This window comes from Euprymna scolopes, chromosome 45 (genome assembly GCF_053919585.1).
Source record: "Euprymna scolopes isolate OS-2025 chromosome 45, ASM5391958v1, whole genome shotgun sequence".
Lineage (NCBI taxonomy): Eukaryota > Metazoa > Mollusca > Cephalopoda > Sepiida > Sepiolidae > Euprymna > Euprymna scolopes.
The window spans coordinates 66,197,531-66,225,080 of record NC_136526.1 but is presented as its reverse complement, the minus strand read 5'-3'; the positions used below and the strand labels follow the sequence as shown (position 1 = coordinate 66,225,080).

The 27,550-nt window shown below is 33.7% G+C and overlaps 2 protein-coding genes and 1 long non-coding RNA gene across 3 annotated transcripts in view; 1 reads left to right on the top strand and 2 right to left on the bottom strand.

Annotated features, from left to right (window-relative positions):
* Positions 1-8,047, bottom strand: part of LOC145269222 (uncharacterized) — a 57,116-nt gene extending 49,069 nt beyond the window's left edge. Inside the window, exons 1-2 of the mRNA XM_080124841.1 lie at positions 7,898-8,047; positions 808-3,387 (exon numbers count right to left, since the gene is read on the bottom strand). Of these exons, the coding sequence (XP_079980967.1) occupies positions 808-1,582 (775 nt within the window). The 5' untranslated portion in view covers positions 1,583-3,387; positions 7,898-8,047. The remainder of the gene's footprint in view (positions 1-807; positions 3,388-7,897) is intronic.
* The window catches only part of LOC145269861 (uncharacterized), a 101,500-nt gene that overhangs the window by 19,135 nt on the left and 54,815 nt on the right, over positions 1-27,550 (top strand). The window contains exon 2 of the mRNA XM_080125591.1: positions 14,656-15,049. The gene's annotated coding sequence lies outside the window, so the exon portion shown is untranslated. The remainder of the gene's footprint in view (positions 1-14,655; positions 15,050-27,550) is intronic.
* LOC145269863 (uncharacterized) lies at positions 15,987-26,187 on the bottom strand. Its single transcript, XR_013865275.1, has 2 exons — positions 26,120-26,187; positions 15,987-22,487 (listed from the first exon to the last, which is right to left on the bottom strand). It is a non-coding gene; the product is annotated as an uncharacterized LOC145269863 (long non-coding RNA).

Sequence of the window (27,550 nt, the reverse complement as noted above, 5' to 3'; positions counted from 1 at the left end):
TACTTTATTCAGTTTTAAAATATCAAGGGAGCTAACTCTTCTTGGAACTAACACTTGATTTTATTATGATTTAAATTTATACTTGAGGCCTCTTTTAAGAATATACTAGCCTGGGTGCCCAGCATTGCCCGGGTGTTTTGAGGTGTGTTGAGCAAAAAAAACGCGAAGGAGGAAAAGAATGTGAAAAAAAGTAACGTCTTTGGTGTTTCGTCCATTGCCAAACCGGAAGTGATGTAGGTTTAAATTAAGGCTAGCCAATCGAAAAGAGGGGATGACTTTGGAAAATATTGGCAAAAAAAGCGATCCCTCCCTGTAGAAAAGTGCCCAGTTGAGGGTGAAGGAATTAATGTTTTCAGCCAATCTTTTGATATTTGTCGTCCAAAGGGTCGAGCTTCAAAACGATACTGATCTTGTGAAAATCCATCACCTCTGTGAAAAGTTTTAGGCAGACATACAAACATTTAAACAGATAGATGTTATTCCCTTTATGACTGCCAACTTTTTTTTTTTTGTTACATCTTTGTCTTCCAGGGATTGTTTTCAAGTACTTAAGTTTTTTTTATTAGGCCAGTTGCTCCTTTGACAAATAGTATAATGTGTATTTCTTTCAGATACCATATCATTTTTAAATCCTTTTCCAGTGTGTAAAAACACATACTTTTAAAAAAGACATCCATCTCATTTGAATTTAGATTTTTAAAAACATACTTTGAACTTTATTTTCCAATGTGTACGCATGCATACTTCAAAATAGGCGTCCATTGTATTTGTATTAAAATTTAGATTTTTAAGCATTTTATGCTCATTTTCCCGTGTGTACGCGTGCATGTCTGATTAAACTCGAACTTTGTGAAAATTTACGTGCGCATATATCACAAGAAAAAGGTTTTTCTCCCGTATGTGTTCTGATGTGTCGCTTTAAACGCGAACTGTTCAAAAACGTCGATTCACACAATGAACACGCGTGACGTTTTTCCCCCGAATGTGTTCGCATGTGTTCGTGTAGATTCGAACTGTGCGCAAACGCAGACCCGCACACGTCACATGCATATGGCCTTTCCCCCGTATGTGTTCGAACATGTTCCGTCAAGATGTAACGTTTAGAGAACGCATTTCCGCACACGTTACACACAAACGGTTTCTCTTGCGAATGCGTTTGCAAGTGATTCTTTAATGCAGAACTCCGCGCAAACACAGACTGACAGATCTCACACTCGTATGGCTTTTCGTTCGTATGCGACCGGGCATGGCTTTTTAAATTTGAATTGCTCGTGAAAGTTGACCCACAGAGGTCACATGCAAAAGGTCGTTCACCTGTGTGTATTCGCATGTGTGCTTGCAGATTTGAATTGCTCGAAAATGTTGAACTACAGACGACGCATGAATATCGTTTCTCTCCAGTATGTGTTCGGATGTGGCGGGTAAGTTTCGAGTTGCACGAAAATGCAAAACTGCAAATTGGACAAGAATATGGTTTTTCCCCAGTGTGTGATCGTACATGAATTTTTAAATCGTAACTGTTAAAAAAATTAGAGCCACATACTTCACAGGTGTATGCTTTCTCTTTGGTTTGGGTTTCCATGTTTTTAGATCAACAACTTTTTGCAAATGTTAGTCTGCTCACCTCAGATTATTTTTCGCACTAAATTTGTGCAATTTAGTTATTTTCAATTATTTCTTGTTTCGTTTTACTTTAATAGCAAAAACTGCAGGATGTTTTATATCATTTTAATTGGATGAATAAAAGAGTTTAGAATGTTTTGTTACACTTAAAAAAGTAATTTTCACACCAGATTTTAGTAACCACCATTTGCTATTAAATAATGAACTTATTAAAAACACCAGAGTTTAGTAACCATCAATAGAAATTAATAAAGACAGCTTTATGAGAATTTTAAGAATTGAACTTATTAGAAAGGCTCCTTGAGTTCATCAAATATATATTTTCAAATCAAAAGTTGTAAATTTTACAATTATTCAAAAAAAAAAAAAATTTGTGTCATTATCATCACAACTGAACCAGTTTTATTTCTCTTTTGTATCACTATTTTCCTACTCTCTCTCAGCTTTCATATGTATTCTATCTAGGTTATTGAGCAGAGTTCAATTCAACACAACACTTAACTAGTAAGAGTAAAATTATATTATAGCACATCAATTGTGTTTAGAATATTGAGTACATTTGGATTCAGCATCTACCACGTTCCAAGTGGCCTACTGCATTATTGCACACACTTGTTACATCTATGGAATTGAACACTATTTTATGTAGTATATACGATTTACTGAATGTCCTACAGCATTAATAATCTATTGTTACTTCTAGGTTTAACCCTTAATCTCTCAAACATTGAGTTAGTACAGAAATTAGGAATTTTTCACTCCCTCATTGAACAGTTAACTACATTATGGTATATTTTTCTTTTGGTCTCTTGGTTTTACTGGATTCCAAGACAAGAATTCATGTAGTCTGATGGACTATCCAGCTTAATGTTGTTACTATAGACAACATCACTTAGGGAAGGTGCACCAATTCTTGCACAAGCAAGTGTATTGATAAAATTTTAATTGGACTTTGAATGTGATTTTGATTATTTATTTCTTTTTGTGTCATTTTATTTTGCTCAAAGTTATCAGAAATCAAAGAGTCCCTTCCTGGGGCTAACGCTTGATCTCTACATGAGATGCATAGATATTCAAGCGATCGGGTTCGGGTTCGGGTTAGGGTTAGGGATTCAAGCGTTCTTTTAAATTCTGCTTTATTTCTAAAACGTTGAGTTAGCAAAGAAGTGACAAACATTAATTTTTCTCCAATTGATCAGTTAATCACGTTATAATATATCTTTATCTTTCTTGTAGTCTCTTGATCTTACAGGATCCAAGGTCAAGAATTCATCTAGTCTGGTGAAGTCCAGCTTAGTGATGTTACTATAGGCAACATCACTTAGAGAAGAAAGTGCATCACCCCTTGTATAAGCCAGTGTAGGATAGGCATACCGAGAGAATTGTTTGGTTTTTGAATACTATGCAATTTTCAATATTTAGTCAGGTTTAGTTGTAGGTCAAAGTATCCTCATGCCAGGTTGCCCTGGCCCCCGCTCCTATAAAAAAAACCTTAGACACTCGAGAGCAGTGTTTAGTAGGAATTTAAGTTCTCTTCGATAGGCATTCTCTCATCTCCAGTACGCATTCAAATTCTCTCCAGTTTCTAGTAGCTGTTTGTGCATTTTTAAATTACAATTGTTTGAAAAGTCAGATCCACACAATTCACGATTCTTTCTCGTTAATATGGGGAGGTTGGGGGGGGGGAGGGTCTTGTTTCTTTCTTCGATTTTAGAAGATTATTTTTCTGCAATAAACAAGATGGGTCCCTTTATCCGCTGGTATCTGCAAATGAGAAATAAATATTGTTAAACACATTTCATTTTACAAACGTAACTCAGTAATGCATTTCAAACGATTTGGTATTCATCGGCATTAGGATGCATTATTAAGCGTAATTGTTGTAAAAGGGTGTGACATGATTTATTACCAGCGGCTGTGCCGTGTCGGCACACACAATACCGAGTCAAACACAAAATCGAGTACACTCAACCTCGTCTTACCATCAACGCTTACCCTGTGAACTCTGAGTATGGGAAATTCCCATATGCACAAAACAAAAATATCCTAAGGGTAAGAATAATGAGTAAAATTATTACGAACTTGCCAGGATTCGAACCTGGAATCTTCTGATCCGTAGTCAGATGTATTATCCATTGCCACAAGTTCTGTCTGCATGCCGAAAGATGTTACAAGGGGTGTGCAATAAGTAATGCCCCTGACCCACTTCCCATAGCAGTAGAGCAACGAAACTTGGCACAGTTATTTGTCTTTCTCTATATAGGAACCACCAAGAGTTATGCATTTCTCCAATCGTTTGATGCAGCTCTGGAGACCGTTTTTGTAGAACACTCCAGGTTGGTCCTCCAACCACGACATGACTTCAGAAATCAATGCTGCATCATCTGGGAAACGCTTTCCTTTCAAAAACAACTTCATGGCTGGAAAGAGGTGAAAGTCAGAGGATGCTAGGTCAGGAGAGTAGGGAAGATGGGTAGGATTTCATAACTACACGCCCGCGCTTCTGATCTGGCGACATGTGAGTTGTGGACCGGAGTGTTGTCCTGCAGGAGAAGGATACCTTTGTTGATCTTGCCCCGCCTCTTGATTTTGATAGCTTCCCTTAATTTCCTCAAAAGTGAAGCATAATAGGCTCCTGTAATTGTGGTAACCTTTGCTAGGAAACCTGTCATCACTACTCCGTCCTGGTCCCAGAAGACTGTGAGCATGACCTTGCCAGCAGAGGGCTGCACCCTTGCCTTCTTTGGAGGTGGTGAATCCAAGTGCTTCCACTGCATTGACTGGGCTTTGGTCTCTGGATCATAGTGATGGACCCAGGTTTCATCCTGTGTAATCAGTCTTTTGAAAAACTTTGACTCATCTTCTGGGCACATCTCCAAATTCATCCTCGAGCACTCGATGCGTTCTCGCTTCTGGAATGGTGTGAGCAACCTGGGAATCCATCTGGCAGACACCTTATGCACATGCAAATGGTCATAAATGATAGTTTCCACAGACCGTGTACTAATCTTGACATCTTGGGCTATTTGGTGAATAGTAATGCGCCGATCTTCCAAAATGGCAGCCTCAACTTGACAGGCAGATACTTTATCAATGGCGACCAGGTCTGGGAGCTGTTTCCACAGACTTCTGGCCATGTTTGAATTCACAATGCCAGCGTTTTACAAGGTCATATGATGAGGCATTATACCATAAGTTTCTTTCATTTCATCAAAAGTCTCCTGTGGTGTGCGTCTTTTTAAATACAAAAACCGGATCACTGCTCGACATTCAACAGGCTCCATTTCACACATGACTCAGTTCAAACATCTGTAAAACAGAAACTACAATTAGTTCAGAGCTGTAATTTGCCACATAACCCGTAGAGATATAAATCATTGCACATGCAAAATTTCAGCTAGATCAGACAAATGGAAGCGTGTCAGGGGCATTACTTATTGCACGCCCCTCGTACCATGATTGTATACATACAGTGCTAAGTTCTGTTGACATGGGCAGCTAACTTTGTTGACAAAAACTAAATGGCCCCAAAACCCTTATTTCACGCTTTTGTGTGAATCGGCATTGTTCGTTATGAACCATATATGGATAAGGACAATCTAGGGACTCACACCTTTCAGGGAAAAAAGAATTTTTCAATTCGGTGCATCCGTTCGAAAGTTTTATTGGTATGTATATATATATATATATATATATATATATATATATATATATGCATACACACACATAAATAAGCATTTAGAATTGTATTAATTAAGTAATAGATTAGAGTTCATTTATTCTCCACTGTATGTTATATATACAGGGTGTTCCAAAAGTCTTGGGCACATTTTGACATTGAATATCTCTAGAATTAAAAAAACACATCTGGTATATCTGGTATATTTTGATATAGCCTTAGAAAAAACTTAATGCATTTAGCTTTAAAATGGCACCACTTTCATCTTACTACCATTCACAATTAAGTAGTTATGCGGACTTGGAATGTGCCCAAGACTTTTGGAACACCCTGTATTTTGAATGAGAAATAAAATATTATTAAACGCATTTTATCTTACAAATGTAACTCTGAAAATGGCTGGAGATTTTGTGACCTTTGCTTCACAATTATTTGTGTAGCCACCTCAACATGAGATATCCATTGTCTCTAAAGACCGGATAGAAGCTATGAAATATATATATTTTTTAAAATCATAACTGTTATAAAAGATCAGATTCACATATTTAACATGTATAGAATTTTGTTTTAGTTTTATTTATCATGAAAATTATAACACATTTTATTGGGCATATAACCCTTGCCAGGCAGGTATTATACAACAAAAATGTTACAATTTTATGATTAGGCATGAGGGTTTTGATTTAGTATTATTTTTCATTTGTTTTTTTATAAAGTGTATTGAGCAGATGGAATTAGACTCGAAGCCTTTATCTCTATTAAAAAAAATATTTTAAATGCTTTTATCAATTTTTCTGCCAGTATTTTTAAAGGCATATTTTTGCTTTTTTATCAATCTTATGTAATGTAGTCGTTACAAGCCAACACTCAGGACCCACACATTGTATGCAACAGTCGCAAGGAAACAAAGAGAAGGAAAGAATTTCGCTCACTTTCTTTTTTCCACGAATTTCACTTTTATTCTTGCTCCACATAACAAAGCATATTTCGTTTTATGATTTGTGATATGGAGAAAACTTCACTGCTTTGCCGAACACCCATGTCTCGAACACATCCTTTTCCGCTCTTTCGTCTCTTGAACATATTGCAAGATTATTTGAGTCATATTTCAAACACATACTTTTCTTGTGATGCCTCAAACTTCACTGTTTTGCTGAACACACACCTCGAATCATCGATATCTTGAATATGCTTCGAATACCTCTTCTCTGAACACGTCTCATTTTTATCTCTATCACATCGCACAGCATTTGCATATGACTGCTGCTGCTGCCATATTTTGGTATTTTTTTATGACCTAACCCTGCGTAGTATAAACACTCCCAATATTAAGAACGACTTTCGGAATAAACCCCCCCCAACCTTGAAAGCCATTCTTAACATGGAGAAGTTGGGGATGTTTATTCTGAAAGCCATTCTTAACATGAGGAGTTTGGACGTGTTTTTACTACGCTGGGTTAGGTCGTAAAAACCTTTACTTTTTTCGGTACTCATGCAGAGAAGGTACTGTGCTGAAATAATATTATAATTTAGAAACCTATTCTTAACATGGGGAAAGGATAGTTTTTTGTGACTATTTTGTGCTTTCATCTAATAATTTAATAGACAAAAGATACTGTAAAACTTGAAAATACTACAGTGTAACCTAACGGATATAAGAGACTTCTTATTCGGACCACACGGCTCTCTTATATCCGGGTCAGATTTATATCCTGGTTTCTTATATCTGCGTTACACTGTGCATTAACAAGCTCTAATTTGGGACCAGAGAAAATCTCTCTTATATCCGTTTTTGGGTTTGTGTTACTATACACATAGATTCGAAAAAGTGGACAAAAAATCAAATATATAACAAATAAATGTTACCAAAGGCAAGATAAGTTACTCTTCTACCTATTTGGAAAAGTTTTTAGTGGTTTTAATCACTTTAAAACGTGTAATTGGTTTGAAAATCATGCAGTATTTATCGATATATTTGAAAAATGCAAATGGCGGCATGCTCGCTATTGAACACATTAAGTTTGGGAAAATGAGTTTAAACAAACAAATTATACAAAATACTGTTAGAAACTCACTCAATATATGTGACCGTGACATAGGCGGACATATATTCGATGAGTTTCTAATAGTATTTTGTATAATTTGTTTGTTTTTCCCAAACTTACTGCATTCAACAGTGAGCAGGCCGCCATTTTTCTTTTTCAAATATATCGATAAACACTGCATAATTTTCGAACCGATTACACGTTTTAAAGTGAATAAAAACACTAAAAGTTTTATCAGATACGTAGAAGAGTAATTTATCTTGCCTTTGGTAACATTTATTTGTTATATATTTGTTTTTTTTGTTTGTTTTTTTTACCCCTTTTTCGAATCTATGTGTAATAGTAACCCGAACCCACAAAGTTATTTTTATATTCGGATCTCTCCTATCTGGGTTACACTGTATTTTAAAAAAATTAGCACGGTACCTTCTTCTCTGCATAAGAGTCATTTTTTAACCCAATTTTGTTGTTGTTGGCTATGGTAACAAAGATTCTCTGAATCGAACATGATGAGTTAGAATGGTGACCAAAGAAACAAAGTAATACTTACTGTTTTATTTTTTTTTAATAATTTGCTTCGAATAACTTTTCAGCATAAAAAAGGATTTGAAGTTTAAAATCGAACGAGATTAACGGAGAGTTTAAATAAAATCAAGATGGCGACCGAAAAGCAGGTTCGCGGAAAAAAAAATGAGACGATAAAAAAAAGCAAATAATTTCGCAACATTGCTTTTGTTGGATACAGATAAAATTATTATTTCATTCATCTCAATATTTAACTATTTTAATATTAAAAAAAAAAAAAAAAAAAAAAAAAGAGGACATCGTCTGGTACGGAATTGATTTTATTTATTAACCTAAGGGAGGGGCTTGCAACGACTTTCGTAATATATGTCTTAATATTCTAGACCAGTGTTTGGTTCTCAACCTTTTTGTACTAATGGACCCCTTTTCCCTTCTTTTTATCGTGGTGGACCCCTTCATAACTATTGGTCATAAGATGATCTTCTATTTTTCACTAATATAAATTTTGAGGTTTTAATAATCAAAGAAATAATATAAAATTAAGCTTTATTTTTAAATGAAAACTAATTCAATGTAAATAAGGTATTCTATAATAATAATAATAATAATGATAATAATAATAATAATAATAATAATAATAATAACCACCACCACCACCACCACCATCATCATCATCTAAATTAGAGTGATAATAATTCTTTACCAATATCTTGTATTAATGTTTCTTCCATGGTCAAGCCAATGGAGATCAGACAGTAGAAATTAAATTTTTAATAATAAAAACTATTCTGAGTTGGTTTTCTTCATGGACCACCAAAATATCATTGTGGACCCCCATTTTGTTATGTTTTGCCTGTGGACCTCCAGAAATATTCCATGGACCCCGGTTGAGAACCCCTGTCCTAGAGGGTCGTGGCCTTGCCCGGTAGTAAAATACGCTTAAATATGATATTTTAATTAATGCAGATTTTGTATTTATTATTACCGAATAATATACTATAAACCCATTGGGCAAATGTATATTTCAGCAGCGTAAATTATTTGACAGACAAAAATTATAAAAATTATTTATTTTTATATAAAACACATTTTTAAACCCGAATTTTTTTCCACATTTTTTTAGACTAAATGTACGACAATCGAGGCCGCCAACTTGTTTTGAAAATTTGGCCTTTCTAACGATTTACAAATATATAACGAATAAATGTTATCAAAAGCAAGATAAGTTACTTTTCTACCTAACTGGGTATGTTTTTAGTGTTTTTATTTAATGTAACATGTTTATTCAGCTCGAAAAACATAGTGTTTACCGATGTATTGGAAAGTTAAAAATGGCGCCCGACTCTCTCTTTAACAAGGTAAGTTTGGGAAAAGGAGTTAAAAATAAAAAACTACACAAAATACTGTTAAAAACCCACCGAATATATGTCAGCCTATGTCACAGTAACATATTGAGCGAGTTTCTAACAGCATTTTGTGTAGTTTTTTTTTATTTTCAGCTCCTTTTCCCAAACTTACCGTGTCAAAGAGAGAATCGGGCGCCATTTTTAACTTTCCAATACATCGGTAAAACACTGTTTTTCGAGCTGATTAAACATGTTACATTAAATAAAAAGGCGGAGTTATACAACCATCACCCCCATGCGTAATTTCTATACTGATAGGCTTTTTGAAATTTTTTCACTGGATTATTATTGATTGGACACTAATTAACCAGATTATGAAAAAAAAAAAAAAATCATTTCGACATTTGAAAGGGGTGCTCACTTTTTAGTTACAACGTTCTGGTAAATCGGTCACCCATTTTTTTTTTCTAAATACGGAAGTGTCTTCGAGAGATATAAAATGGTCCCATGCTGACGAAGCAATGTACAATATGAAAATTGACAACGGGATGGAAAATTCTGAAACATTTCTCCAGCATGTTAGTAAAATTTATAATACTTAAAAATTAAATATATATATATATATATATATATATATATATATATATATATATATATATATATATATATATATATATATATATATATATATATATAAACATGCTAAATTAAATAAAAACACTAACAACATATTCAGTTAGGTAAAAAAGTAACTTTTATTGCCTTTGATAACATTTGTTTGTTATATATTTGTTTTTGTTTTTTTTTGTTTTTTGACAACTTTTTCGAATCTACGTGTACAGTAATACAAATCCCAAAAACTAAATAAGTTAAAAAAAAAAAAATACTCGAAACTTCATTTTCAGAAAAAAACAATAAAAAAAAAGTCATGTTCATTCTATCTTTTTTTTTTTTTCTTTGACTTACAAATGCGGTAGGCTCATATCATTTTTACTTCCTATGGTTTTGATATACCCGCGTTTTATTGGTTACAAAATGGGTGACTGAACGTTGTAACTAAAAAGTGAGCACCACTTTCAAATGTCGAAATAATGAATTTTTTTTTCAATATTTTTTTTTTCATAATCTGGTTAATTAGTGTCTAATCAATAATAATACAGTGAAAAAAAATTTCAAACAACCTGTCGGTATAGAAATTACGCATGGGGTGACGGTTGTACAACTCCGCCAATAAAAACACTAAAAACATATCCAGTTAGGTAGAAAAGTAAATTCTTGCCTTTGATAACATTTATTTGTTTTTTTGACAACTTTTTCAAATCAATGTGTATAGTAGTACAACCCCCCCTTTTTTATTTGTTAACCAACGTATTATTTGTATTGTTCAATATTTTAAATTTTAAATTATTAGATAAAAACTTTAAATTATAAAATAAAACATTTATTTGAAATCTTTATCCTCATTCTTTCTTTCTTTTTCTTTTTTTTTTTTTTGTTAACCCATGTATTATTTTCATTGTTCAATATTTTAAATAAAAAAATAAAAATTTAAATTAAAAAATACAGCATATGACCGGGTTGGGTTGCTAGGTGTATCAAAATTTTGAGGGAATTTTTGACACCCCTAACACAAAACTGCAAATAAAATAGAAAAAAAAAACTCGTAATTTCTCTTTTTAAAGTGGGGGGTTTATTTTCTTTATGGAATATACTTCCAAAATAAACTATTAAAGTTGTTTAAAAAATAATAGAAATATTTTTATGAAAAAAAAAAAATAAATAAAAAAATAGTGTTTGGCACTTCTTCATGCACCCATTTTTTGAAATCAATTGAATTTTACTAGTTAAATTTTTTTCAATTTTTAAACTTTAAAAATCTATCAAAATTTTTCATTTGGTTCAATTTTTACGATATTTTCCCAATAAACCGAATATAATATTCTAGACAAGCGTTTTCTTTTTTTTTTTAATTCATTTAATTAATAAAAATAATTTTGAAATGTCTGTTAAAATGAAAATAATTAATTTTCTCACCTCAAATTTATATATCACAAATTGAAGATAAAAGATCAATAAATAAAATAAGCTAAGTTAAGACCAAAAAAAAAAGAACAGTTATTTGCAAATTTATCTGTAAAGTCCAAAGTTTAAAACCATTTTTTTTTAAACCACGTTGAATATTTTTGTGTTCTTTTTTGTTTAAGTGAAACCTTATAATCTTCTTATATTGTTCAGAAAATTTCGTATAATTACGACAATTCTTTCTATTTCATTCAATGTTTTTTTTTTTTTTTAGATATGAAAAAAAAAAAAATCACTCCATAAAGAAGAAATACAATATATTAAGTCAAAAACTCATGTATTTCTTTAAGAGGATAAAAAAAAAAAAAAAAAAATCAAAGATCGGTAGAGTGAGTTTTTTTTACGGCAAAAACTGATAAGTGAAATGTGATCATTTTTTACCTACGGTGGCCCATATTTACTAACTTTTGTTTACAGCATGCAATAGAAAGAGACATTAATTCTGGCACTTAAAGCCACCGACGATGTCAACTCGAACAAAAGCAGACATTTGTCTGCCTTTATTTCAACTGTGAAAAACATCTGATGTCGCATTTTTTTGAAACCTTGCTTAAAAAAATTATTTTATTTAAAAAGGACATGGAATATAAAATATAAATATGGATAAATTCTTAACAATGAAGAATGGAAGTACTCATTGAATAGTATTTTTTATAGGTAAGTGATTTTTTTGGATATGTATATATATATATATATATATATATATATATATATATATATATATATAGCGAAGTAAGTAACAATTTGTTGATTTCCTTTAAATTTTTTTAAAGAAAACCGATTTAAAAAACAAATATTGCATAATTTGCTATTAAACATGTTATTTTTAAAATTTGGTCTTTGCTCCTTTAATTGAAAAAAATTAGGGTTTGAATTACATTTTTCAAGTAGTTATAAGCTTCGAAAGATAGGAGGTCGAATTATTCAAGTTTTATCATGCATTTTTAATGGCGATTTGACACTGCTCCTGGGTTGCATGTTTTAAATAAAAATGAAAAGATTTTGATAAAATTTTCATTTTTAGAAAATTTATTTTCCAAAAATAAATAATACGAAAAAAAATAATACAATAAAATAATACAAAAAAAATAATACAAAAAAAATAATACGAAAATAAATAATACGGACCACGTGGAAGGCTCATGGAGCAATTACAGAAAGAAAGTTCAATCAATGCGAGGAACTAGGGCACCAAATTTTAGCAGTTACCTGCAGGAGTTCCCCTGGCATCGCAGAGTTTAAAAAATTACTTTGGCAACATTTATATTAAATTCGCATGTATTATCCTTGTTAGAGTTTTTCTTTTTTTGTTTTAAAATACATTTTAAGAATAAAAAAAAGACACTTTATTCTAAAATAAAATTCAATTGACTCCCCCAAAAAAACTGTGAAACAATGACGTAAAAACTGTGAAACAATGACGTAAAAAAAAACTGTGAAACAATGACGTAAAAAAAAACTGTGAAACAATGACGTAAAAAAAAACTGTGAAACAATGACGTAAAAAAAACTGTAAAACAATGACGTAAAAAACAAAATTGTGAAACAATGACGTAAAAAAAACTGTAAAACAATGACGTAAAAAACAAAATTGTGAAACAATGACGTAAAAAAAACTGAAACAATGACGTAAAAAAATGTGAAACAATGACGTAAAAAAACAAAACTGTGAAACAATGACGTAAAAAAACAAAACTGTGAAACAATGACGTAAAAAAACAAAACTGTGAAACAATGACGTAAAAAAACTGTGAAACAATGACGTAAAAAAACAAAACTGTGAAACAATGACGTAAAAAACTGTGAAACAATGACGTAAAAAAAACAAAACTGTGAAACAATGACGTAAAAAAAACAAAACTGTGAAACAATGACGTAAAAAAAAACTGTGAAACAATGACGTAAAAAAAATAACTGTGCTTGTAAATAAATGTATATCACACGAAACCATTTGAAGGAACGGAGACTTTAATCTTCGAATGTACAGAACGAAACTCCAAACAAAACAGAAAACGTAAACAAAAAATGGAAGAGGCAGACAACAACCGTAAATAAATAACACCGTCATGCTGAATTATCTCCCTTGACTGATATGCGGTCATAATTCAATATTGCCCCCCCCCCTTTTTTTTTTTTTACCTTTTTTTCTATTATTGCTCTTTTTTCCTCTTCTTTTCTCAAGATAACGGCTCTTAGCATCAGTCACAAAAGGTTAGTAACACAGTCTTTCAGGTAGGATGGTTTCGCCTTAAGTTTGAGGGGACGAGCATGTCTTTATCTACGGACCGTCAACAAGATGGGGCGTGTTGTGTCTGTTCCGTGGGAGAAGTCAACTGGAATCTTCTCCTCAGTCACAATAGGGATTGGCTGGTTGGTTGACTGCTTAGTAGTAACCTCTTGTCGCGACTTATGCTGCTAATTGTCTCAGGGTTGACGGACTTGGTATGCAAGACCAGGTCGCTATCTTCCTTGTCACTATCATGTGGACGTTCAAGGTTAATCCTGGGCCTGTTACCTGGATGAGAAGAGATCCTGAAGCAATCATTTTTGTGGACCTTGTATGTACTGACCCTTAACTGGGAGCCACAAACTTTCGAATGTAATCCAATCATCTTGCTTGGATAAAACTAAGTATCACTTACGTCCTTCATTTTTTGATAGGTCACTGTGACGCGCACAATGTCTTCAATATTCACCTTCATACAAGGCCTACGTGAGTGGTTGGGTTAGGGTTAGATCACTCACTCTAAACATGGTTGGCCTTGTGCCTACGATGCTCTTTTTCTATAAGATCCATATCATTGAAATGGATGGGTTCATTGGTAAATTAATCCCGGTGATACAAGGAGAAGGTAACTGATGATGTCAGCAGCAGGACATTAGATGACCATGGACGAGGAGGAATCTCTAGCAGATCAATGGTTCTATGGTTTTAAGAGTTATGTTATTCGACTGCAGCTATGCGGATGATCTAAGGACAACGGATAGGTGCAAACAGGCGAATTAGCTGGGGAAGGTAATGGCAACCCACTCCATGTATTCTGTCAAGTTCAAAATCATGTGCTTGTCTTCAGAGAAATCGGACCAACAATGGACCGAAGCGTATGGAGAACACTACAATAAGAATTTTTAGGAACTCGAACTTTGGAGTAACTCCCAAGGAGATTGTCCTACCAGCAGGTGCAAAATACTGGGGGTTACTGAATTGCCATTTGACGAATAGACAAAACTATGCAGTAACTTTTGGTGAAGTCTTTCAGTACCATATTAGTTGGAACTGCTATAGCTTTTCCTTTTCAGTGGTCTACAAAAGTTTTCCTTCCTCACTTATTCTTTCATTTCTATTCTCTCTCAGCACTTCAGATCTCCATCCACAAGCAAATGAAAAATCTGAACGGTTTGTTGACACATTTAAGAGAACACTCTTGAAGTTAAAAGAAGGAACTATACGAGAGATCGTGGAAGAAGCTACAGAGCTACCCCAAATCCAAATTGCGTAAATGGAAAGTATCAACAAAAAAATGTTTGCCGATGAATGCTATTTGACTCTCATCGAATAATTCTCTCTCTTGCTTCCCTTCTGCTCTGCCTTGCACTAAATAACTCTGCTGGCCTCTTCATCAAACTCAAAATCTCACTATGAAAAATCACAACAAACAAATGAAGAGAAAACTAAGAACACTTCCAACTAATCCTATGGCCAGCTTTGGAGAGCTCATCTTTGTTAGCCACTCATCTCTGTCTCCATGGTAAGTTTATTCATTTTTTTTGTTATATTAATTACATATTAAACTTAAATATTAAACAATAGTGGGAGGGGACCGACTTTGTCTGGTCATAAAATACGCTTAAATATGATATTTTAATTTGTCCAGATTTCGTATATATTTTTTATAGAATCGTGATTTTAAAGGTGAAAATAAAAAGTGTTTAGGTGCGATCAGCTAGAATCGAAATAAAAACTGTAGCAGTCAAAGCTGGTGACGTTACCACTGTATCAACGGGACACACATATAAGCTGATTACAAATTAAAAATAAATTAAGATGAATGTACAAAATGTTTAACGATTTTTTAAATTTTGATCCCTTAAAAACGATTTTAACCGGCTAAGGACCCATAAAGAAAACAGCCCATAAAAAATCCAATCATTTAAGACCCCTAGTGCCGCTCTGTGACTTTTAGTTTCGGAGGAGACAGAGTTTGAAAATATGGAGACAGACAGACCAACAGACAAAAATATAGCCGTTTATATATTAGATTTAGTAAGTTTTTTCAATGTCTTTAATTGTGTATAATGTTGCCCTCTTTTAGTAATTGTGTGTGTGTGTGTGTGTGTGTGTGTGTGTGTGTGTGTGTGTGTGTGGTAGATTTGCTTTTTTCTCTCCTTAAATGCATTCCATACTATGGTCCTAAATATAACCTTAAACTATATCCAATGGTGAGGCCCCAGCTTGTGGGATTTGGGAATGTGGAACCACCCTTTAATTGCCATTGCTCCCAAATCCATTATGACCCGGAATGGTAGTACCTGTTAGGGTCCCAACTATGGGTTAAATAGAAACCGACTTGAAAACAACAAATATACTCTATTAAAAAATTGTTCTTCAAAATCACTAGATTTTGCATTAAATAACCTGAAAAGGGTTGATATGCCGTAAAACAAAAACAAACAAACAAACAAGCATCCCGTACTGTAGCACTCACCTAGGCGGTGAGTACAACTCTATTTTATGCATTGTTTTTATTGACATTTATTATTATATATCAATTTTAACTGTTGTATTTATCATTATTTAGTAGTTGTTGAGTGAAATTTTAGTTTGTTTTGCATAAATTTCTTATCCTTGAAATGAATTCAATTTCTTTTAGTGCAAATGAGAATAACTGTTTTGAAATATGAAATGTTTTAAATTTAGATACATTGGCAGTCATGGAATGAATTGAATTTGTATATCAAAGTATTACTGTATTATAACAAAAATATAAAATTTTAAAATATTGTTATGGATAGGCAGTGTCTGGGGCATTCCTCAGGTCCACATCAAAGTATGCCTCGCGTAGGGGAATGAACCTACTAAATGCTTAATATTTAAGTCTTAATGTAACAGAAAGGATGAATAAAAAAAATGAAGAATAAAGTTGTAATGAGGCGAGTATGATTATTTTTGTTTTTATAAACATTTATTATTATATATCAATTACTGTTGAATTTATCTTTTTTAGTGATTGTTGAGTGTAATTTCGGGTAAATTTTTTACTCTTGGAATGAATTAATTGTGTTTCTTTTGATTTAAATAATTATTTTGAGATACAATTATTTTCAAGATATGTTGATGGTCATGAAACAAATTAAATTCATATCTCAATAATTAAAATTAATAAAACGATAATCTCTTTAATGTATTACAAGAAATCAAATTTTTAAATATTGTTTTGAATATCATATGACAAAGTTCTATGACAGCAAGACGTGAGTATTATGGGAAAGTGCTAAGTATTTGGGACTTTGGGATGATTCAGGGTAAAAGAGAGATCCATCGTCGGGTAATGTCTGGGGCTCAGGTCCATATCAGAGCATGTGTCTCTTAGGGGACAGTCTTTGAGAATGTGTGCAAAAGTCTGCACGTCAGCACCACAGAGACACTTGTGCAGGTTGTTCCGTGTTCTGGCAACCTTTTCTGGGGCCAGGTTGAGTGTTACCCACTCTTTCTAGAGGAAATATTCTTTCAGTGTTGGAAGCACATTGTTGCTGTCATTGACTGATTCATTTCACCAATGCAGATGGAAAGATGCTGGTGTTCATCCAAGGCCTGTGACAGTGACAAAACTATTGCAAGATGGTAGTCGCTGTATTGATGTCCAAATAGAGGACGTTCATTGTCGTTGTTCTGCTTGTCAAAAAAAAAAGAGGGATTCCTACTTCTCTTGGACTGTAAACATACCACTGGTATGAAGTCTAAGTCTTTTGCAAAGAGTGACATGATGATGTTGCCTCATTACAGTTGCTACTTGAATTTGACAATTAGCCTTCCTGGAATTGTTGCTTAGTATCTTTATGCTATTTTGTAGACATTGTGTGAAACTGAAGACAAGTTAAATTTATTTCTTGGTTGTTTTTTTTTTTACATAGGCATCACCACTTATAAAGGCCAAGAGTCCACTCGAGGATAAGGGTTAAAGAGTGTACAGTAGAAATTGGACAATTTAGTAATCGTTAGTAATGGAAATTTAGTAAATTTGTTAACAAGTGGAACGGTCCATCCAGAACTTGTTTACGTTAGACTTGAAGACAACCATATTGTAGTCAGCTGAAAAGCAGGAAAACGGAAGACAATTCCACAGGCATGCAGTTCTAAGAAAGAAGCTTTGCTCATGGAATCTACGTTTAGGTTTAGGCACAGATAGCGAGTGTCATTGATAGTGTTTTCAGTTAGACAAGTGTTTCTTGTGAAAGTTTGGCGAGGGGGGACCATAGACTGAAGCTCAGTCAAACACTTTCCATGAAAATAACGATAAAGCAGAGACAAACTCGCAACATCTCTTCTGTGGGATAGAGGTTGCTGGGAAGAGAAAAGGATATCTCCTATTAGGCTACCTAATAACGAGTGGGGGGCATTTTCAGGATTAATATTGTCTGTTTTAGAGATTGACAACTGTGACACATCCACATTTATATCATGGTTTGATGTATTACCATCGAAAACAACCTGGTTTTTTCTTTTATCTAAGAAGGATTTGATTGTGTTAAGTATACGGCAAAATCATGTTGACACACCGGTTCTGGCCAGATCACCAACGTTAGTACCAGATGTGTGACCATTTGGGAAAGTGAGATGCTGTATGTACCACTAGGTAAAACACCAGGTTGAGAATCTGGAGCGATCTATCCTTCTCTCGAAAGTATATGGGACTCTCTTAATCTGTAGTAGACACCCAGTCTAGTGAGGGTGTCACGATAAAAAATACTCTTGATAGCCCTGGCGAAGCATCAAGTATTCAGCTACAGACAAGATTTGAATTACACTACAAAAACTCGTGTAGTGAGTTAAATCTCGACTGCGGTCGAATGTTAAGTTTGTGGTACTGACACAGAGTGGTCGTACCTGTCAGTGTCCCAATTATGGGTCAAATAAAATTTCTCTATCAACAAGATTTGAATTACACTACAAACTCGTGTAGTGAGTTCAATCTTGTCTACGGCCGCACTGGATGGATGGATACGTCCAGCAATACCATATAATTCAATTTTCATGAGAAGACAATCGTGCTAAACCCTGTTAAATGCCTTAGATATGTCTAGGGCTACTGATCTAGCTTCTCCTGCCATAGCCAGTGCTTGCTATATACATTTGGAGATTAAGTGTTTTGATGATGCCAGCTTATTATGTTGCTACCTGGACTTACCAACTAGAATTGGCCTTCCTGGAATTGTTGCTAAATACCCTTATGCTATTTGTAGACATATTTTGCGAAGCCTCTATCCCATCGATGAAATGTAGCATCCCTCTACCTGTTCTACAAGTACTTTAACGGTGAATGCTCCAAAGAACTGCAAGCACTTGTATCCCCTCGACGTAAATACCCCCCCAAAAATAGCAAAATCTCACCCATTCACAGTTGAGATCTCTAGATGTAAAGAGCCTTCTATTTCAGTAGTTTCTTCCCCAGAACTGCTAGACTTTGGAATTCCCTTCCGGGTTCCTGCTTCCCCAACTGTACTGACATGCAGAAGTTTAGGTGTAATGTGAACCAACATTTTGCTGCCCAACTCCCCACATAGTACCTCTGTAGATTATGTCCGTGATAGTAGCCCCCTACATCAAAGTGGCAATGTGCTTTGTTTGGGGTGAAAATGTAATAAAAAAAAATTGAGATTTATTTATTTATTTTTTTTTTTTTTACATGGAGGTCACCACCTATAATTATTTATTTCTTAGAATTAGTATTGTCCGTTTTAGAGCATTTGGTCTATTGTTTTATATGGTCCTGAGCAACACTGAGTACCCCTGCTGATCTATTATATAAAGGAAAGTTTACAGTGGCGATATTTAAGATGTCAGGTCGCTCACACTGTCCACTTCTGTGTGGCAGAACCTGCACTTGTTGTCATTGCTGAGATCACTCATTTTTTTAAAAGCACTGGTCATCAATCCTCTCCTGATCATAGTGGAGCGATCCTCTTTTTAGTGAGTTTATACTCTCCTTCATCGATATAATAGGCCTGGGTGAACTCATCCAAAAAAACTCCGCACACTGTTGGTTTGCTCATTCTTCCTGTTTTGCAATTTAAGGTTTTGATGTATTTTTGGCGACTCTTTTGGACTTGTTTTGTAATTCTGCCCCATTTCTCTATTAACCAACCCCAGAGAAAAAAGTTGCAGGAACGAACCATCTCAGAAATTATTGATATGCAGCGTGGTGGACCAAGGAATCAATTGCATCTGATGCTAATTATTGTCATCTCTATGCATATCTTTTTAAATTGATAGTGTTGGAAAATGCTGACCCACAAATTTTACATAAACAGAGTTTGTGTCTTTTTTTCTTTTTTTTTTAATTTTCTTCCTTTGAAGATTGTAATGCTGGGTATAGGGCAGCCAAACTAGCTACCAACATTGCCCTGCTTTTTATTGAAACCAACTGAGAGCTCTTTTTAGTATCCTCGCTGTTCCCTTAAGTTCAATTGTCTGATCTCTTTTGCACTTGGTTCACCAGGAATATTAGTTAGGTAGGACTTCAGGTTCTTCTTCATAAGTCCTGTGGCACATATGATAACTGGTATGATTGATATCTCCTTAAGATTCCAGTTTCTTTTCATATCCTACATGAGAGCTTGGTATTTGGTCTGTTTCTCTCTTTCAGCTCTGGTCAGACCTCTATCATTAGGGACACTCACTTCAACCAAGGTTGCCACCCTTTTTGACTTATTCCATATAACTATGTCAAAATTCCATATAACTGAGTTTGTACATGACTCGTTAAGTTTGGCTTTCTTGAAAACATGTGCCCACAAACTTGACAAGATCTTATTTAGGCTGCAAATACTATGTGATTTTGAATATTTAGTCAGGGTTTAATTGTAGGAAAAATTATCTTCATGCCAGGTTGTCCTCTAGTAGGTATTCAAGTTTCTCTAAATTTTTTGGTTTGGTTGAGTAGACTTGCTCTGTCAGCCAACTCCAGAGAAAAACATCACAGAATGTTAAGTCAGATCTTCTGGCCAGCCATTCATGTAAAACATAACGACCCATCTATTTTCCACGGAATTGGGCATACAGCCATTCACAAACAACAAAAAATGGAAGCACTTAACTATGTTGAGCAATAAAATTTGGCCAATTATTAGTATTTCGTACAATATTGAAGATTTGATTTTTATGCAAGATAGAGCATGCATTATATTTCGTCTCATATTCATTAATTAGAGTCAATGTTAGGGTGAGAACGAACTGTCTGGGAAATTATCAATATGCAGCATAGTAGAACAGGAAAGCAATTGTATCTGATGCTAATCATCGTCATGTTTACACATGTGTCTTTTTAAATTGGAAGCCTAAGTAGACACTTGTTTCTGTATCTTATTCAATAGTGGTAACATTTATGTTTTAGTGTCTAGCTTGCTTTTGTCGTTTTGTGGTCTGTCAATAAAGCTGTGTATTTCACATGTATTTGTGTGTCTTTTGTTCACTCCAAAAAAGGCACAGTGCCACTAAGTTGTAAGGGGTTACTTGTTAGGACCAGATTTGCAAGGATTAAACAGTTGGGCAGCTCTGTCACATGACACTTGACCTTCTTTGTTTAGAGAGTAACGAGAGGCAGAGGTCAAGAATTTAGTTGACCGATATTGATATTGAATATTTGCTCAGGGTTTAATCGTAGCGAAAATTATCTTCATGCCAAATTGTCCTATATAGTAAGCATTCAAGTTCTCTCCACTAATTATCATTGTTTACGCATCAGACTATTCAACTAAGATGGGCATCAAAACAGTTCCTCGCCCTCCCTATAATCCAAACTTTGCTCCCTGTGACTTTTGGTTATTCCTTAAGCTCAAAGAAAACTTTAGCAGCTGTCAGCCAATTCCAGAGAAAAACTTTATTTAAATTGCAAATCCTATGAGAGTTTGAATATTTAGTTAGGGTGGCATTGTAAGGAAAATTATCTTCATGCCCGATTTTTCCTGTTTAGTAGGTAATCAAGTTTTCTCCACTAATTATCGTCATGTCTACTCATGTCTCTTTTTAAATTGAAAGCGTTTGAAAATGCCGAATGAACCTCCTCAGAAATCATCGATATGCAGTATGGCGGAATGAGGAACCTATCACGTCTGACACTAATTATCATGTTTACGCATGTGTCGTTTTAAATTGGAAGCATTGGAAAATGTCGATCCACAAATTTTACATGGACATAGTTTCTGCCCAGTATGAGTTTGTACATGGCTTGTTAAGTGCGCCTTTCTTGAAAACGCACGTCCACAAACTTCACAAGAATACAACTTTTCCCCAGTGTGTGTGCGTATGTGCCGTTTTAACGCAAAGCTGTGCGAAAACGCAGATGCACACATCGGACATGAAAAAGGTTTCAACCCTGAGTGCACCCTCATGTGTGACTTAAAGTTTGAACTGTTTGAAAATGCAGCATCGCATACGTCACATGCATAAGGCTTTTCACCAGTATGTGTGCGAATATGCAACTTTAGATGTGAGCTATTTGTAAACGAAGAGTGACACAGCCGACACGAGTATGGTTTCTCTCCTGTGTGCGTGCGGACATGTTCTTTTAGCGTGGTGCCGTTTGAAAATGCTACACTGCATACGTTGCACACATATGGCTTTTCTTTTGTATGTGTGCGTATGTGTAGTTTTAAATGATGGCGTTCGGAAAATGTTGCATCGCAGATGTTGCAGGCGTGAGGTCTCTCGCCCGTGTGTGTTTGTACATGTCGCGCGAGATTAGACGCACTTGAAGATCTGTATCCGCAGACGTTGCAAGAATACACTTTTTCTGCAGATGCTTTCGTCCCTCTTTTTGATTCAGAACTTGTTGAAATATTCGACTGCTTCATTTCACAAGAATTCGGCTTCTCTTCAGCATCTGTTTCCATTTGTAGTTTTTAATGTGACTGGTACTTTTTTCCAAAAGAAATTTCTGTTCAATCAAATGCTTTCATTGTTGCAATTATCTGTAAACATAAAATGATGAAATAATGTATTGAATAGATCACATATTAAATAGATCACGTACTAAATAGATCACATATTAAATTAAAAAGGGCTCCTTCACTTTTGACAGACTATGGATACCCATGAACGGATGCCTGCACGTGAAATTATTGTGGCAGGAGGTGTGCAATCTCCAACCACACCTCAGCTGAGTCGACATTGTTAAATACCAGTGGCAAGTGAAGTGTATGTACAGGATGACTGGAAACAAATGCCAAGATAAGCGGAGAACACATACAGCACCTAGAATTACTAAATGGTCACCCATCTGGTACTAATTAGGCTCAACATTGCTTAACTTTCGTGATCTGATGAAAACTAGTGTGTCAACGCGATTATGCTGTATCAAATATATAAAATATTAAATAGATCACACATTTGTAGTTTGATTTGCATAAATTTGCATATCAATGTAGCTTCACCCCCAAAATGATGTAATAAAAAAAATGTAAAGCTGAGATGATAGAGGAGTTGAGTTCTGTTAGAACCGAACTGAAAAGATCGGAATTTACTATATGGAATGCTGATAAGAATCCATTTTTTTTATTATAAGCTAGAAATATAGAATCGATGTGACCGAGACAAAAGTGGGATTTGTGAAAATTGAAAGCATCAGGAAAGGAAAATATTAAACGATTCACATCAAATTTTGGAAATTGAAAGTGTTGAGATATCGAAATATTAAATAAGTCAAAAAATAAAAATAGTAAAACGATTTGCATTAAACTTTTGAAAATTGAAAGCATTGAGAAATGGAAGATTGAAATATCATTCGATTCAGACTTTTTTGTAATCGTTGTCGTATAATGGAGAATTACAATTTAACTGACTTTTTTATAAGCTTATAAAGTCTAATGGTGTTTGGGAAGGTAGTATTGTCTAGCATTTTTTTTTGAGAGGCTAGTATTATCTAGCATTTTTTTTTGAGAGGCTAGTATTGTCTAGCATTTTTTTTTGAGAGGCTAGATACAGATCCACAGAATATTGTGAAAGTAAAAATAAAATAGATAAACCCCATAATTTCTTATACCATACTTGTTCACACTGAAACACTTATCACAATATTCTGTGGATCTATATATCTATATTAAAAAACCTTGTTAAACTTTGTGACATATTTCCATTCTATGGAGGTCAGGTGCGAATGAACACCCCATAATTTTATTATACCATATTTTTTCAAATTGAAACATAATTATCAAAGCATACTTACGCAGATAGATATCAAAAGTCTTTATTAAAGTTTGTGCCTATTTCCATTCTATGGAGGCCAGGCGCGAATGCAGACCCCAAAATTTTATTATACCATCCCTATTTAAATTAAAACACACAGTAATTTGATGTTCAAAATCTAAGCTATAACATTTTCAAAAGCCAATAATTATGAACCACTAACTGTAAACGCCCTCTTAAAAACTAAAAACTCCATTAATCCTAACTCTAACTCTAAGTATCAGTGGCAAGCCTCCTCCTAAAACCTTCTTTAGTCCTAACAATAATGCTAAGTCTGAGTTGCAAGCTCACCATGAAAAAAATCCTATATAAGATACATATAAGCGTCTAAAAAACAAACAAATAAAACCAGATCCTTCCTTAAAGAAAAATGCACATGATTTATAAAAAAATTGGTTAACTGTCCTGAAACGCCAGAATTCCTTCCAAATGGTGAATTATTTTACATTAAATTTATGTGAAACTAACCCCAACTGTCAAATCTTCACATAACTTCCCTTAGCTCTACCATTAACCCAAAGACAGAGTGATAAATCTCTTTATCCTCCCATAATTGCACAAAACCCCTCTTGAAGCAACACATGGATTTATCTCCCATAGAAAACATGTTTAACTGCCCTAAAACGCTAGAATGGCCCCAAGTGAGGAATAATTTTACATTAAACTCTAAAATAATTTTTGTTTATCTTTCATTAAAGCTTTTCAGGATGTTCAGATGTAATTGCCTAAAAAGGTAGAATCAATTTTGAAAGATGGTCAGATGGGTGGGGGGAGAGTAAAGGACAGTGTTAATCTACAATGATACCAAAGAAATATTGAAATATATTCATTTTGAAACAGTCCTAGTCTTAGATTTCAGTTTCTTGTACATAAAATGCATTACAATTCAGTTTTGAGTTCTTTAACTTATTTTCTTTTAATGGATACATGGCATATTTATGTGCATTTACTGCAGATTACTTGGAAACCATTAATTTCTGGAGATATTCAGGAACATATTCTGATTCCTTGCACAAAAATACACTTATATGACAAATTTCATTGGCTAATCTTGTGTTTTAACAAAGATATAACATTTTAATGAAAAACTAGTGTAAAAAATCTGACAAAACCCACATGGTCTTAAAAAGGGGAAAATATCCAAATGTGCGAAGCATAAAAATAGTCATAACTTCCTTAATTTTAATTGGATTCTTAAAAATTGAAAAAGACTTTCGTAGCTCATCAAGCTGTTTTGGCGGACTTGTACAAGGGTTCCCACCCCTCAAAAAGGCGTGTTTCACACATTCTTAAAAAGTTTTTTCCGACGATTATCATAGATTACAGACTTCAGTATAATATTAGCAAAAAAAAAAAAAAAATTGATAAATTTTAAGAAGGGGGTTCACTTTCTCATTATAACGTTCTAATTCATTGCTATTTGACTTACTGCCCATTTCTTTACCGACGTGTCACATGATTAGAACATTATTTTTAAAATTTATTAATTTTTTTTCAAATTTTTTTCTGCTAATATGATACTTAAGCCTGTAATCTATGAGAATCGTTGGTAGGCATTCTCGTATAGGCTCGCCACTATTTCAATGTATGCCATTATTGAAATATTTTAAGCCATTAAAATTTTTTCATGTATATTGCTAGTTTTAACAGTTTTAAAATATGCAAACGATTTTTTTTTTTATTTGGTGCTTCTTCCCCATTATTGGGACGAAATCTCGGAAATCACAATCTTGAATTCCACATGAAAACAATGGTATCTACGCATTCCTCGTATTTTTAAGATGATTATATCAAAAAATTATGAAAATCGATAAGGTAGAAAATTATTTATTAAAGAAAATAAAAAATAGAATTTGATGAAAACGATCGTAAGACACAGGACAGTTCAAAGGGGGAGGTAATTTTCCGTTTTGATTTAAACAAGATTAAAGTTTTACACGATTAAAGTTGTTTTTGTTTTTTTTATAATTCTGTAATATTCAGGTAATTTCGACTAGATAATCTAGAAGCTACCATAGTAACTTATTAAAATTGAGAAAAAACAATTTTTTGATGAGCCGTTCCATATAAGTTAACAAATTTACCGAATTTCTATTACTAATGGTTACTATATTGTCCAATTTCTACTGTACACTCTTTAACCCTTATCCTCGAGTGGCCTCTTCGCCTTGAATAAAAAAAGTCAGTAGAAACCATTGTTTACTGCAAAACCTCGTCCCAATTCTGTAGAAGCGCCGAATATTTTAAAACTGGTAAATATTAATCAGAAGTGACCTTTCCAGGGCATTCATATATATCAGACTAGATCAGCTGACGAATGTGACTCAAAATTGATAAAATAAATTCAACAAATACTTACTTTTTATAATCTGCGTTAAAACGTGTGACGTAAGAGACTAAAATTCAAAATGGCGATCGTAAAAACAGGATCGCAGAAAATAAAATGAGAGAATAATTTAAAACAACGACTTACCAAACTATTATCTATTTATCGCAATGTTTAATTATTTTTGGAATCCGGCATATTCCTCGAGGCGAAATTGGCAAAATACTCTCGAATTTCTATATCATATAAAAGGAACCAAATTTCCCTAATCACCGTTGGGTGTTTGGCTATGCAAACAATATACAGCAGAGCACTTTAAAAATAAATTAAAACAATACAATAATCACATATCTAATAATTAATTATTAATAATTTCATTATTTGGCGTAAATTATTTGACAGACAAAAATTTATAAAAATTATTTATTTTTATATAAAACACATTATTAAACCCGAAGGCTGAAAAAACCCCGAAAAAATTGAATTTGTATTTTTTTTTCAACATTTTTTTATTAGACTAAATATACAACAATCGAGGCCGCCATCTTGTTTTGAAAATTTGGCCTTTCTAAGGCTTGCCAGATTTTCCTTTTTGGCCTTTTTTTACGCTCTTGCATGGAACCATGGTCCATGCTAGAGCGTAAAAAGGCCAAATTTTGCCAAAAAGGTAAATCTGGCAAGCCTTAGAAAGGCCAAATTTCCAAACAAGATGGCGCCCTTGGTTATTGTATTTTTACTCTAATAAAAAAGAAGTGGAAAAAAAAAAAATACAAATTCAATTTTTTCGGGTTTTATTTCAACCTTCGGGCGTAATAATGTGTTTTATATAAAAATAAATAATTTTTATAATTTTTGCCCATCAAATAATTTACGCCGCTGAAATACACATTTGCCAAACTATAATTTATTTAATTAAAGAATGATACTTTTAAAAACAAAATATTTTATGAATTGTTGGCATACCTGTACGAGCGTCACCCTCACTATAAATTTGTTTATGTTTGGTTTCTTGCAATTTTTTTCAGTGGAATATTATTAAATGGACACTAATGTGCCAGCTTATTATTAAAGAGAAAAAAGAGTTAATATTTCGACATTTGAAAGGGGTGCTCACTTTTTAGTTACAACGTTATCGTAAGTCGATCCCCCATCAAATTTTACTGTTTTGATGAGAACGAAAAAATGAAGTCAACGAATTAATTAGTGGACAAGGACAGACAATTCTAATAATACACGTGGAAACTGTCAAAATGATCACTGATTACCTCCCCTTATTATATTCTATAGAAAAACATGATCTTATCGGTAAAAAACGGCAACTTTGGTTTTCCATAAAAAAGAAAAGAAACTACTTGATCATTTTTTTGTAATTTTTTGAAATATAAGATCTTCATTCCGTGACAAATAGGTAAAATATAAATGTTTTTCTTCATTTTTGTTTATTGTAAAAAAAGTGCCAATCTG